Source organism: Wyeomyia smithii, chromosome 1 (assembly GCF_029784165.1).
Source record: "Wyeomyia smithii strain HCP4-BCI-WySm-NY-G18 chromosome 1, ASM2978416v1, whole genome shotgun sequence".
NCBI classification, from domain to species: Eukaryota; Metazoa; Arthropoda; class Insecta; order Diptera; family Culicidae; genus Wyeomyia; species Wyeomyia smithii.
In genome coordinates this window covers 138,239,421-138,253,652 of record NC_073694.1, presented here as the reverse complement: position 1 = coordinate 138,253,652, position 14,232 = coordinate 138,239,421, and the positions used below count along the sequence as shown (strand labels likewise).

The 14,232-nt window shown below is 42.4% G+C and overlaps 1 protein-coding gene across 6 annotated transcripts in view; it reads left to right on the top strand.

The window, feature by feature from the left end:
• LOC129718864 (ankyrin repeat and KH domain-containing protein mask) overlaps positions 1-13,240 on the top strand; it is a 60,527-nt gene extending 47,287 nt beyond the window's left edge. For 5 of the 6 annotated variants that reach the window (XM_055670040.1, XM_055670039.1, XM_055670037.1 and 2 more), the window contains 9 exons: positions 562-938; positions 1,011-1,851; positions 1,906-2,042; positions 2,105-2,392; positions 2,467-2,763; positions 2,821-7,929; positions 9,085-10,389; positions 10,451-10,621; positions 10,746-13,240. In XM_055670040.1, coding sequence (XP_055526015.1) covers positions 562-938; positions 1,011-1,851; positions 1,906-2,042; positions 2,105-2,392; positions 2,467-2,763; positions 2,821-7,929; positions 9,085-10,389; positions 10,451-10,621; positions 10,746-10,775 — 8,555 coding nt within the window. In that variant the 3' untranslated portion in view covers positions 10,776-13,240. The remainder of the gene's footprint in view (positions 1-561; positions 939-1,010; positions 1,852-1,905; positions 2,043-2,104; positions 2,393-2,466; positions 2,764-2,820; positions 7,930-9,084; positions 10,390-10,450; positions 10,622-10,745) is intronic. The other variant, XM_055670038.1, reaches the window with a different exon arrangement.
• The last annotated feature ends 992 nt before the right edge of the window (positions 13,241-14,232 follow it).

Here is a 14,232-nt window from a genome sequence, read left to right as displayed (position 1 = left end):
TACTGGTCTCAAGGTACGATGCTGGCCTAACAAGCCATTCGTCGTATGTTCGAATCCCGGTTCGGGAGAGACTGTTGATGTCAGTAGGATCGTAGCGCTAGCCCTGCAATTGTCCTGTATACTAACAGTTGTCTGCGAAGTCTTAATATAATAAACAGAAGATCGAGCTCCGATACGGAATGTAGTATCCCAACCCCTTTGCTTTGCTTCGTATTATTCATTGTGAAATTATTAAATGGACAGAAACCACGACTAACGAATGTATGGTTTGCCATCAAAAATTCGAAATACAAAGCTGAATGACAACCCAACCATGTTCGAATTGAGAGAACTTGTTAAAACCGATAGAATCATATAGCTAACCCACTACGGAGTCTGTGTCAAGTGAACAGAAGTTTTGCATTAAATAGAAAATTTCGCTGAAAAAGGACTAATTTTGTATATGTGGCTTATATTTGTTACAACATAAAAAGCAATTTCTTCAATTGGTGTTTCTTATAACTACATCCCCTCTGTTTTGCAACTAAAATAAACAAATTATTAAAACATATCTTTTTATAGGAGAAAAATCGTCCGATAGTGGTCTAGAAATAGCTACATCATTGCCAGCTACACTGCAGCACCAGCAAGCATCGTTACATTTTGCAGCAAATACAAATACAGCCACTTCTGGTTCTGCTAATACATCTTCTGGTAGCGTAACACATTTAACCGGTCCCTCGGAAGTATCGCAAAGTACAGCCATCAGCGACAGACCGAAGGTAAAACCGGTTTCGAAGAAGGATGCCAAAAACAATCGCAAGTCAGCTGCTGCTGCGGCTGCAGCTGCTGCCCAACAACAACAGATTACGGGTCAACAACAGCAGCAGCCGTTATGGCCTAGCACGACAACCAACGTTTTAAAACAAAATCCAATGGTGTCAATTTATAACAACTTGGTTAGTAAATCCATTTCTCCATTATAAAATAATAATAATCCCACTAATAAAAATCTTTTTTATACTCAACAGTCTGTGATTCCAACCTCTGAACAAAATGTGCAAGTACTGCAGCAATCGCTTTCTAACTTGAGCCTCCAGTCGCCAGCTACTTCAGTTGCCGGTGGCTCCGGAACCGGAAGTGCCCAAATTTCGGTTTCCCAGTCGAGCAGCCAGCAGCAGCCTGCCGCCTCTGGTAATCGGACCAACTTCGGGGTGGTCACTAAAACACCAACCACATCAGCATCAGCAACGATTCTTTCTAGCAATAACATGGTTCCTACGTCCAATCTGTCGGTGATCACCAGTGCAGTCGCAGCTCCTGCTGCGAGCGGCACAATCACTTCTGTGCCAGCGAATGTAATTCAAACTACGAATAATCTAATCAGTCAGCTCGATCAGCAGACCCTAGAACTATCTAATTCCACACTAACTACAACTCCATCAGCAACTAGCGCTGGCGTTATTAGTGCAACAAATAGTCAAAGTGGCGTGAGCAGTGTTGGCACTGGCAGTTTTAGTAGCAGCAGTGCTAGTGGCGCAAGTTGCAGTAGCAGTAGCAGCTCTAGTGGTAATAGCAGCACTACAGCCACCACCAGCAGTAACAATAGTGCTGGAGTTGCGAGTGGTGGTATAAGTGTAAGCGGAGCTGGACTTGGGGGTGGTGGAAGCAGCAGCGCCCATAGCTCTGAACACGAAAACCAACTTAATCAACTAGCACTCAACACATTGTGCAACCAGAAAATGCTACAAAAGATCGCCCAACGTTTTATGGTTGATCCACCAAAATCACCTCCAGATACTCCTCCACTTAGCTGTTCCAACGCGGATGGACCATCATCACCACCACCCAGTGGTAAAGGATTAGCCAATAGTAAGCGATTTGAGCTTGCAGCTCCAGTACATCACTGCAAATTTCACTTTTCAGATGCTGAGCTAGCAGATTTGTCCCGAATTTTTTGTGAGGTAATGCACGATTTTCGTTCCGACCTTCTACCAACTCCGGAATTTGTCCAGGTACATCAGCACGTTTCCAATATCATCCAGCACAAGGCTGGTAGTAATGTAAGTCTAATATCATTTGATAAAAACTAAAAATATAGCTCATGATCCTATTATATCTGTAGCAAATCAAACTCAGCGATAATGATGGACCCCATCAGTACGTGGAAGATGGAGACGAGCATCTTCAGATGTTCAATATAGACGATTCGGAAAACGAAACAATGTCCGAGTGCGTAGGTGGGATATATCCATCACTGGATGAGTCCCTTGAAACTTTCAACCCGGAGGATGGCTCAGTGGTAGCCACCGACGATTCACGGGAAACTATCTACAACTACGAATGGGTTGAATGCATCGACGAAGTTATTCACGCGTTGAACGGTTGTACCGATATACCGGTGGCTTTGCAGGTAATAAATTTGCTGCAAATCATACGTGACGGAATTGATGAAACATACATATTTATAATTAAATTATAACACAGGAAATGGCAGCAAATCTTAGCTGCCAGGACATCGACGCGTATGCGAATTTAATCGGAATGAATTCGTTCTGCAAGACGCGCTGGGCTGGTAATCAAAGTCAGCTGACCACTTCCGGTACATCATCGCCTATCGAAGAAGAAGCCAATAATGTCAGCTTGGCCGAGACTGGTGAAGAGCAATGTGGTTTCCGCCAAACAGGTACCTCGGGCCAAGCGGCTGCTACCGGTCAACTAATGGCTTTTGATCCAAACCAGCAAATATCGCTCGATCAACTGCAGTTACTCAGTCAGCTACAGGTATTTGTAGTATAAACTACATTTCATACAGATGTTTCTAAAACTTCCTTCCAACAGGCAACCACTACCGCCTCAGGGGCAACTGTACTTCATCACCCTACAGCACCAGGTGCAACGGGAAGCGTAAATAGCACCGACAGTCAGCAACCCAAGTTCGTGTTTAATGTCGATGCTGACAAAGCCTCGCAGGTACACTTGCTTTTCCAACTGCCGACAGCTCAACAACAACAACAGCAACAGTTGCAAATTACACAAGAACAGCTCGATCAACACGCAATCGGCGGACAGTGCAATGTTACTCTTCAGCAAGCAGCTGCTCTGCAACAAGCACAATTACAACATCAAGCTGCAGCTGCTGCCGCAGCAGCTGCTGTCGCTCAGCAACAACAACAGCAACAGCAGCAGCAACAGTTCCAGTCAACAAGTATCGTACATCCCAGTTCTGTGATTTTGGCTCAGCAACAACAGGCACAATCAGCTCAACAGCTTCAGCAATTGCATGCCCAGGCCCAGGCAGCCCATTGCACACAGCATGCGCAAGTGCAGGTTGCTACCCAGACCCAGCAGCCACAGACGGGTGGGCTGTTAATTCCACGGCAGCAAAGTCCACATACAGTGGATTCAGCCACTTCTACAGCTGGAGGCAAATCAAATTCGAAGAAAACTGAAAAATCTCGTAAAGAGAAGAATCGATTAGCTGGAATACGCCAGGCTCCAGCAGGCCAGCAAAGTGCAGCTGCTGGAGGTTACCAATTTGAAGCCAGTCCAGCACCAGCGCCAATGCAATATCCACCTGCCGTTCCCGCCAATGTCGTCCAAGAACGTCAAATCGATGTGGATTCTGAAACTGATTCGAATCATGATACTGCCCTAACATTAGCCTGTGCAGGTGGCCATGAAGAACTAGTAGAACTGCTCATCAGCCGGGGAGCCAACATCGAGCACAAAGACAAAAAGGGGTTCACTCCACTCATTTTGGCAGCCACTGCTGGTCATGAAAAGGTCGTAGAAACTCTGCTTCGCCATGGTGCGGAAATGGAAGCTCAATCCGAGCGAACCAAAGATACACCTCTTTCGTTGGCTTGTTCCGGTGGGCGATACGAAGTGGTAGAACTGCTTCTAAACATGAATGCCAACCGAGAACATCGAAACGTGTCAGACTACACTCCCCTAAGCTTGGCTGCCAGCGGTGGTTATGTAAATATTATTAAACTGTTGCTTAGTCACGGAGCTGAAATAAATTCGCGTACCGGTAGCAAACTTGGAATCAGTCCTCTTATGTTGGCAGCGATGAATGGACATACTGCCGCGGTGAAATTATTACTGGACATGGGTTCTGATATTAATGCACAGATCGAAACAAACCGGAATACTGCGTTAACGCTGGCATGCTTCCAAGGACGCCATGAGGTGGTTAGTCTTCTGTTGGATCGTAAAGCTAATGTCGAGCACAGAGCAAAAACCGGACTGACACCCCTTATGGAAGCTGCATCCGGTGGGTACATTGAAGTCGGCCGTGTCTTACTAGATAAGGGCGCCGATGTTAACGCCGCTCCAGTTCCTTCCTCACGAGATACGGCTTTGACCATAGCCGCCGATAAGGGTCATTTGAAGTTTGTCGACTTGCTCCTATCCCGCGGAGCGGCTGTTGAAGTGAAGAACAAAAAGGGAAATTCACCGCTTTGGCTAGCTGCAAACGGAGGTCACTTGGCCGTTGTTGAGTTGCTTTGCAATTCTGGAGCCGATATCGATTCGCAGGATAATCGCAAGGTTTCCTGTTTGATGGCCGCTTTTCGTAAAGGTCATACTAAAGTGGTTAAATGGATGGTAAATCATGTGACCCAATTTCCATCGGATCAAGAAATGACGCGCTACATCAACACAATCAGCGACAAGGAATTGCTGGAAAAGTGTCACGATTGTGTCAAAGTTATACGTGCTGCCAAGGATCAGCAGGCAACCAAGGCGAACATTAATGCGTCCATATTGTTACAAGAACTTGACCTAGAGCGAAGTAGAGAGGAAAGCCGCAAGGCAGCAGCCGCCAAACGTCGTGAGCGCAAAAAACGTAGAAAAGCAGAAAAACGAGAACAACAACGTAAACTAGTCGAGGGCGATGGTAAAGGTGGTAACAGTGATGACGAGGATGATGGGGACGACGATAATGACACTGATCATGATGATGACGAAATTGTTAATGTTCCAGTGCATACTATTGTCGGAAACCGGTCTGTAGGAAACAGTAGAGTGCAACAGCCTCGCGATCTTCCTAGTTCATCATCGTCTTCAACTGCCACAGGTAATAATGTCAGCTCAACAGTTGCTGGCGAGAAAGAGGAAGGCGATTCTGGCATCGATGCTAACAGCCAAGGTTCATGTTCAAGCTCCGATGTAAAATCCGCCAGTTTGCTTGAACAGCAAAGAAAAAACAATAAAAAACGCAAACAACAACAGCAGCAACAGCACCAACAATCTCGGGCCAGTTCTGCTATTACCACCAAGGTTGCTCATGCTAAGCAACAACAACAACAACAGCAGCAGCAACAGCAGCAACAACAACAGCAACAATCCCAGTTTCCAGTTCAAACTCGGCAAAGTCACAGCCCGGATAGCACAACAACGACGGCCAGCAACAGTTCTGTGGTTCAGGATAAACACCATCAGCAAAAAGAGAAATCTGTTACAGGTCAACAGCGTCGTCAACCCCCGCAGCACACGAGTGATAACAAACGTGACACCTATGATAACAAACAGCGGGAGAAAACCGTCGAAAAAGAAAATGTAGCTCCGAAGGAAAGTACTCATAAGCTAGATACAAAACGAGATCATCATCCATTACCGCCACCACAACCGCCTCACCACACCAACAGCAGTCACCATCAGCAGCAAGGTAATCGGAAATCCATTATTGTGTTCGGATCAAACCGGCATACCGCGGATAAGGAAAGTTCTGATCATGATGGAAGTGAATCTACTACCTTCTACAACAGTAGCAGCATCGCTGCCAATCAACAAAAGAAGATTCACGCCAACAATAAAACCTTGTTCTATCATAACGAAGAGCATCAACTGCAGAAATCTACGAGTCCAACGAAGCAAACTTCAACCGCAAATCAAGGCGTTGGGAATGCGGCGGCAATAATACAAAATAGCACCACTGCCGCCAAGCGCGAAGAAGGTTGGAAAGAAGTAGTTCGGAAGAGCTCTGTACAGCAGAGTCAAGCCACTCCGATGGAGTGTAAAAAGGTTCAGGTTCCAGTTCATGCAATTTCTCGAGTCATTGGTCGAGCAGGAAGTAACATCAATGCAATTCGAGCTGCCACTGGTGCCCATATCGAAGTCGAGAAACAAGGAAAAGTTCAAGGTGATCGATCGATCACTATCAAGGGTTCACTCGAAGCTACTAAGCAGGCACACTCTCTGATAGCTACGTTGATTAAAGATCCAGATGTTGATATTCTTCAAATGCTTCCTAAACACAACACTGCCAAAAGTGGCTCATGTGCATCTCCTGCACCTACACAACAAGCTACCCTCCCTACGAGTTCGAGCGCTTCAACCACAGCTCCAACGCTATCCGCTATGATCGCTTCCGGAAATACCAATTCTCTAATGAGTAGCTCCTCTACTGGAGTGTCTAAGGGTAAAAACGTGTTCGTTGCCTCTAATCAAAATAAACCAGTTACAGCATCTGCAGCACTTGCTGCTGCTACCAGTAAGAATGTCTCTACATCAGGCATGTCAGTTCGGCCAACAGTAGCGAAAAATCTCTTCTCTGGCTCGGGTAACAACAATGTTTCACAAACCTCGCGTGTAATATCCTCGAACAACAACGCCCCTTTACAACTTACAAAGGATGGTGGCAAACGCCTTGGTGCCACATCGACTAACAATTTCGTACTAAAGAATGCCTACACCAGTATGGTACAGTCACTGAAGCATTCAATGAAAAATGCCTCTGCCAATAACAGCAATGTCGCAGCTAGCAGTAGTGGAACTTTCGCGAAACTTGTTGCAGATAGTGCTGGAATATCCACTGGTTCTACTGCAATGCAAACCCAGAAGAAATCATCAAACAACAACCAGGCCACTGCCTCCAACATGTCTCTTTCCAGTGGTAGTTCATCGAGCAGCACGTCGTCCTCAATAGTTACGGCTAGTGCACCGACTACGGCACGCCAGTCAGTGCAAATATTACAATCACCAGCAAAAGGATTACCGGCTCCGTTTGGGAATTCTACAATGTCTAATAACTCTAACAGTCAGAGTAATTTAATCAACAGCAATGCCAGTGCATCAATTGCCACGTCTACCTTCCTTTCGCAATCTAACAACAGTGCAATGACAATTGCTAGTTCATCGATTCCAATTGTTGCGTCTACACATCCAGCTCCGATACAGGCCTCAGTTAAAATGCCTACATTTATTCCGCCAGTGGCATCTACCGGTCCTGGCCTCATTATTGTTGATACTAATCCACTTCCAACGTCGATAAGTAATGCACCAATTGCTCCAGTAGGATCTGGTTCGGGGCGGTCAATTACCCCGATTGGACAACCGCCAACTGCGACCCGTACAAGCATCACTCCTTCGCCACTATTGCAAACATCTGTATCGCAATCTTCACATTTGGATTCTACTACATCCTCGGTCATCGCATCGGCCGTATCGGCCATCGGTAGTGGTATACCAACGGCTGGTCCGATTGGAAGTGGACTATCCGCGATGGCTTCTTCCTCTTGTTCCGCAACATCTTCTTCTTTAACATCCACTACGAGCTCAGCAATCGCTCAGCTTCAATCAAAAATCAACAATAATCTGCACGCTAACGCGCAGGCGCATGAGTATTCCCTATTCAATGACTCGTACGGTAGCAGTCAATGGGGATCTAATACTGGCGGAGGAACAGGTAGTGTAACCGGAGTAAGTCATCATCATCAACACTTGCATCACCACAGCCAACAGCAGCAGCATCAACACCAACAGCACCATCATGGTCACCATTCTCAACATGGTGGTCATCATGGGGGTAGTGTGCTTGGGTCTGCCGTAGTAGGTGGTACCATTGGCGTTCTAGATAGCGCCGCGGGAGGAGCAAGCAAAGTTATCTACAGTCATCCGCACAGTGGTGCGTCTTCCTTCATCGAGAACGAATCTCCATTGCAGGTAGGATTATATTTAAACTAATGGTGGTTTTAGACACTGGAACACGTTGCAATCAAACCAAAAAAAAAACTAGATTTGTGAAAATTTTTCATAATTGACTCAGAAGATAAATTTATTTTTCATCATTCATGCTTCTTGTTAACCCCTTGTTATATCTCCAATACGGGTGTACATTTAGAATCTAATGAAATTTATACCGTATGGTGCCCGTTTTCCGTTCACTTAAGAGCGAAATTAACTTCAATTTCACATAAAAAAAAGTCAGGAGGTTATGTTTTCACTAGCAATTTCGGTTATCGCACGGATAAATTATTTATTTTTCACCAAAAAATACCGACCAAATAACTTAGCGGTGAATTCTTTGTTAATAAGTTGAAATCTAAGTTCTTGCAATTTTAGTTTAGTTTAGCTCCTTTCTCGCTGTCAGCCGACTTGAAACCCATATTATTAGCATAGATTAAATAATAATTACCTGAATTATTGATTTGCACAAATTTGCAATAAAAAATCAACAATAATTCGTAGCCAAAACTCTTAACCCCCTAGTGCCCAGTGCCGTCTTTAGACGGTCTTCAGTGAAACCTTTAAAATGCTTCAAAAAAAAACTTTAAAAAGGTTTATAAAGCTCCAAAGTGATTTTTTCGAAGTCCGTCATAAAACTAATTTGGGCACTAGAGGGTTAATTACACACGCATAATTTTTGTCGGCAATGTGAACAATAACGAAATTTAACATTTCGTCAAGACTTGTTAGCAATTTTATTTTTGTTCGCTTCTTTGAAGATAAATACCGCTATATTTAGACACGTGATTTGCAACAGACATTCCACACGATCGATTGATGCAAAGAACGTAGTATAATATATTACGATATTACATTTCTCCTCCTAACACCTTTTGAAGTGAAAAGTGAGCGGTGAATGGAGGTCGAGCGGTGAACGGGGGTACCACACGGTATTCCAAAATGTACATTAAGGATTTTTCCTAACTAACCAGCTTGAGATGATCGTTGAAGTGTTAACGAAACCCATTAGGAAAAATAAATATTCTTAATCATTTTTAATATTTATAATTGGCTTAATACGGTTACACATTGATTATGTCAGCTATATCCAGATTACAATTGCACTAAAGCCTGCCTTTTTATCCTAACAAGGTCGACGCATCCAAAGCCCCAGGATATCGCGGTACTAGCGTATCTTCTCCGGTTAGTTCCAAAACATCGAGCAATTCTGGCACACCTCCATCCAGTTCGACTTTATCCCAGCAGCAGCACTCGCATTTGCTGTCAAGTTGCCCACCAACTAGTACCAACTCCGGCAACGCTCCGATCGGTCCTCTGTCTCAACCAACACCTGGATTACTAGGACATCACCAGACATCTCAGGCTGCATCATTCTCGTCACCAAATGAGCACAACGTCATCAAACCACCTCAACAACAATCGCAGCCTCCTCCCAGTGGTCTAGCAGTCCAGCGTCCGTTGATTAACCCGTCTCAAATACGTCCTATTTCAGGACAAATGGCCTCGGATTACAGCAGTCTAGTGAATTCTAGAGAACACCCACCTCCGATTGTGGGAAGTTCCAGGCCACCTCCTTCTATGTTCGACGCTCTTCAGTCTCAAAGCCCACATATGTTGAATTTTGGTCCGGATACTTTACAATCTTCGTACCAGAGTCACATGGGTTTGGGAGCTAGTGGAGGAGGCGGTGGATTACCGCCCATTTCCCGCCTAAACCCAAAGGCTTCTGCTTTTTCGGCGATTCCACAATCGCAAAATCATCAACCATCTGCACCAGGCAGTAAACTTTCATCGTCTAACCAGTACAGCAGCATGTTTCACCCACCAGGTCCAATTGGCAAGTATCAAAATCTTCCACCAAACGGCGGTGCTGGAGGTCATCAGATGCCACCATACGGCCCCAATCGAGCTAACTCTCAACATGGGCCAGGACCTGGACCTCCAGGTCCACCTGGTAGTAATCGTAATGCAGGAGCAACAGGCGGAGCAAACTGGTTTTCTGATCTCGCACATCTACAATCCAGAGAAAATCTCATGAATCTTGAAAACGGCATCGGAATGGCTTTGGGGGGATCACCAACAATTTCACCAAATAATAACAATGGACCCACTGCAAACGGTGGTCTTGTCGGTGGACCACCGGGAGGAGTATTACCACCTCAGCAAGACGACGGTCGTAAAATGGCCCGGGCCATCGGTTCCGAAAGAGCTAGCTGGAAGTTTAATTACGGATCCAATGGCGGAATTGGTGCATTAGACAATGATCCTACCGCTCTCGCTGCTGCAGCAGCTGCCGCTGCTGCTGCTACCGGAAATGCTCACTGGATGGTGGACAAAAACCTAGCAGTTGGTGGTGGTGGTGGTCCACAGCAGCAATGGATGGGCCCTCCACCCAGGCACTTTATTGATGATTTGCATCTGCCAGACCACTTTCAAGTATGTTTACCTTGTTCAACTTATTGAAATTGAGCTCATCTTATTTTACTATTCACAACAGTTGCAAATGGAATACCACAACACACTAAGTGGCAGCAGTGGTGCCGTTGGCCCCAACCAACCTAACATAAACTTCATGCAGTCGTTGCAGTATCAGTTTATGCCGGGTGGACCGAACGACATGGGCAACAACGATGGACCATTGCAACAGCCATGGGAGCACGATAAACATGTAAGTACACGATAGCGACGATTTGAACTCCAGGTTTTTTGGACAAATTGTTCAACAGTACATAACATAGAGAAGTGTTTAGATAAAAAAGTAATAAGTGCATCGATGTTATTCCATTTCACAGGTTTGGCCAGCCAAATGGAGCGGACACTGAAGACATGTACTCGAAAAAATAGAAGCGGAAATGTAAAACGCAAGATGCTTCTCAATATTATGAAGCAGGGTTAAATTTATGAAACAGTAGAAAATTGCCGCGCAGCATAACACCATAGCACAAAACGAAAATTTCCTATGGTTTTATTTCATTGTTAGATTATCGACAGGGATGGTTCAGCAGGAAAAAAATGAAAAATGATCTAACCATTTCTAATGAAACTGAAAAAGAGCAGAAAACGATGTCTTGCACATACCAACTGCTTTGTTTTTTCGACTTGAGGTTCACGCTAGTTTTTGGGAAATAGAAAGAGTAGTAAAGTACGCTGCTTTACACTCTCGCTTTACGTAGAGATAAGAAATTGTATGGAGAATAATACGAAGAAATGAAACACCTGCAAACATATGGTTTAATTTTCAATGGTCACCCATTCTGGTTCTTAAAAAAGTTTTTAGTGCAAATATCGAATGAGCTCTCTTGTGAACTAGCGAAAAAAGCGTAAGGATAATTGAGTATCATTTTTTCTAACCCCTGTCTTAATAATGGAATAACTATCTTCTTTCGTTCGATATTTTTTGTGTTTCCTCAGCTTGAATATTTTTTCATTGCTATATATCCATAGAAATGAAAATTACAAGCAATAAAAATGTAGGTAAAGCTAATTGTTTTTCACTGCTTTTTAGTTTAGTTTTCTGTTTTTTATCTACTTAATCCAGTAACTTTTGCCTATTTGATTAATTTTTTTTGTGTATGTCTGCTTCTCCATCGGGAACGAACTTTTCATTATACTAGGGTCGCGAAACCATTTTTCGCCTTGACGAACTACAGAGACAACTCCGTTATTCTGTTAATGCAACTCATTACTAATAAGATTCAGAGGGAAAACAAAACTACTGATATGTTGATATGATAAACAATTACCTATTTTTCACGAGTATTAAACTTACTTCTGACCGGAAACTAATGGACATTAGATGGATATCTGCTTTTTACAAATTTTAGTTATGCTTCCTCTTCATTCAAATTTGTTTATAAGTTTCTTATATCTGTCATGCGCTCACAGCTTAAGCAAAAATATAAACGAGAAATTGCAGTATAGGCTGAATGCATACCTAAATACTACTAAATAAGCTATCACATTACTAGACCGCAAAACAAAGAGGATACCGACAAAATAACTTACACAATAATTCATCTTAAATGGGTGTTCATGTGTGTATCTTTTGTTTAGAATTTTCGCTACTCAATAACAACAGAAAAAAATATTGGCGATTGTCAACAACGTTGGCTACATTCATGCTAACTTCGGCCGGGTTAGCAATAATCAACGAGTAAACGAGTGACATTGAAATAAAACAGGTGAACGATTATTACTTATATACTACTCTGAAACCCAAGCTAAATTATAAAGACGCAAATGATTTTTAAATAACACGATAAAAAACACAAAACGCAAACATGTTCGGCAACATTTTAAATTGCTTGAAAAGGAAACGCGAACAGAAGAGAATAGAATATTATGACGAGTAGTTAACGAATATGTCATTTGTTTCACATTTTGAAGAAATTGTTTCTTTTTTTCGCTTAGATACACATATTCACTCTCCCTGAAATCAATATCGATAAAACAGTGAATGGGGTGGTTCAACACAGAGGATTTATTGCTTTTTCTATTTTTCTTATGTAGTTGTTTTAATTGATATTTTGACCACGATGATGATGACGATGAACTAGCGCTAGAGCACACTTCTCTCGATTGTTTTGGGTACACGCGTTCGATAAGGATTCTATAAGGCTTCTGAAGAAAACGATTCATGGGGGAAAGCTACTGTATAATTCAATTGGGCCTGGATTATTTGGTTGCTCTTCAAGTTCACGTGGCTAGTAGCCTTAGAATCCCGGTCACGCAGCAAAATTTTGAGTTTGGATGCAAATATATACACGCTTCCGCCTTTCGTGAAATAATGCAAACAATTCGAACGATAATTATATCAATGCGAGTAAAAATTAATTTGGATGCAATGATCGTTATCGATGTTTCATGAAGAATAGTAGGCACGGTAGAACGACACATATGCTATACACAATTCAAACTGCAACACTGATGATGATGACGATGATTACGGAAATGATAAAATAAAAACCTTCATAGCTACAATAAAAGAAACAAATAATGGAAGTATGATAACAATTGCATTAGCGTATGATTATCAAATATATATATAAAAAATACAAGGACATACTGGCGGTAATTGCAAAAAAATAAACACATTAAAAATGATGCAAGAAGAAAACAACATTTACTGATTAATGATTACTGATGAATTATTGCTTAACTAATTAATAATTATTATATATTATTATTATTATTATTCTATAAATTATATATTATATTTGGAAAATAACCATATAAAGTGAAAGGAAATATAAATAATGAAAAGAAACATGCCGGTAAAAAGCAAACAGTTATGCGTTTTTGAACTATTGCCCCTAGTGATATTCACACGCATTTGTAAAAAAAAAACTAATTAAGACATAAAATATCTTCATAAAATGAGAAAATAAACGCAGGGCCGCTTATCACCATCGATCTACGTTCCACCTTTTTCTCTCGTGTTACATGAAGATAGTGGAGCTTATTACGGTGAGAACGAAGGGAAAAAATCTCACGGTGAAAAAAGACGCGTGCAAATCGAATGGGAATCACTTTCACTGTGCCTATTGCGGTTGTCATTTCACCGAGAAGTGACTCTCGTAATAAGCCCCAGTGTGAAGCAGGGAAATCTAAGGCCAGGGTGGCAAAAACCTGGCGAATCAGGGAATTCAGTTTTCAGTCAAGGAATATCAGGGAGAACTGAAAAAAATCAGAGAAAAAATTTTAACCGAGATGCGATTCTTTTCTAAACGACTCTAAAAAGCAAAAACTGATTTTTGTAGCATAAGAGGTTGATTCAGAACCTCTACGGCCTCACATCCGATTGAATGCTTTTTTCGCTGGGATTTCAAAGTTGCGTTCATCTACGTTGCACTTTTTTGTGCTGAATGCTGAAAAATATGAGGGATATTAATATTATATTTCAGGGAATTTGATTTTGAACTTTTTCGCCACCCTGTAATGCGCATCTTTAATATGTAATAAGAAAAATTTTACGATACTGAAAATAGTTCTTTAATTGTTATTGATTTTACGCGGTCCAATAAGCGCCGGAGAGAACTACGGATTTCGTTCGGATGGATAAAACACGCGAGGCACGCTTGATATAATAAATTGAACTGATTTATTTCTAATGCCGATAACTAGCTTTTATATTATTTAAACTGTGTGAAGCAGACCTCACAAAATTTGAAACAAAAGGATATACAAATTCGCAAATTGGAGATATAAGGAGAGATAGAGAATTTGGTATTAAAAGCAATTCAATTACAATAGGTGTCATAGGCCTTGGCAGGACGAACC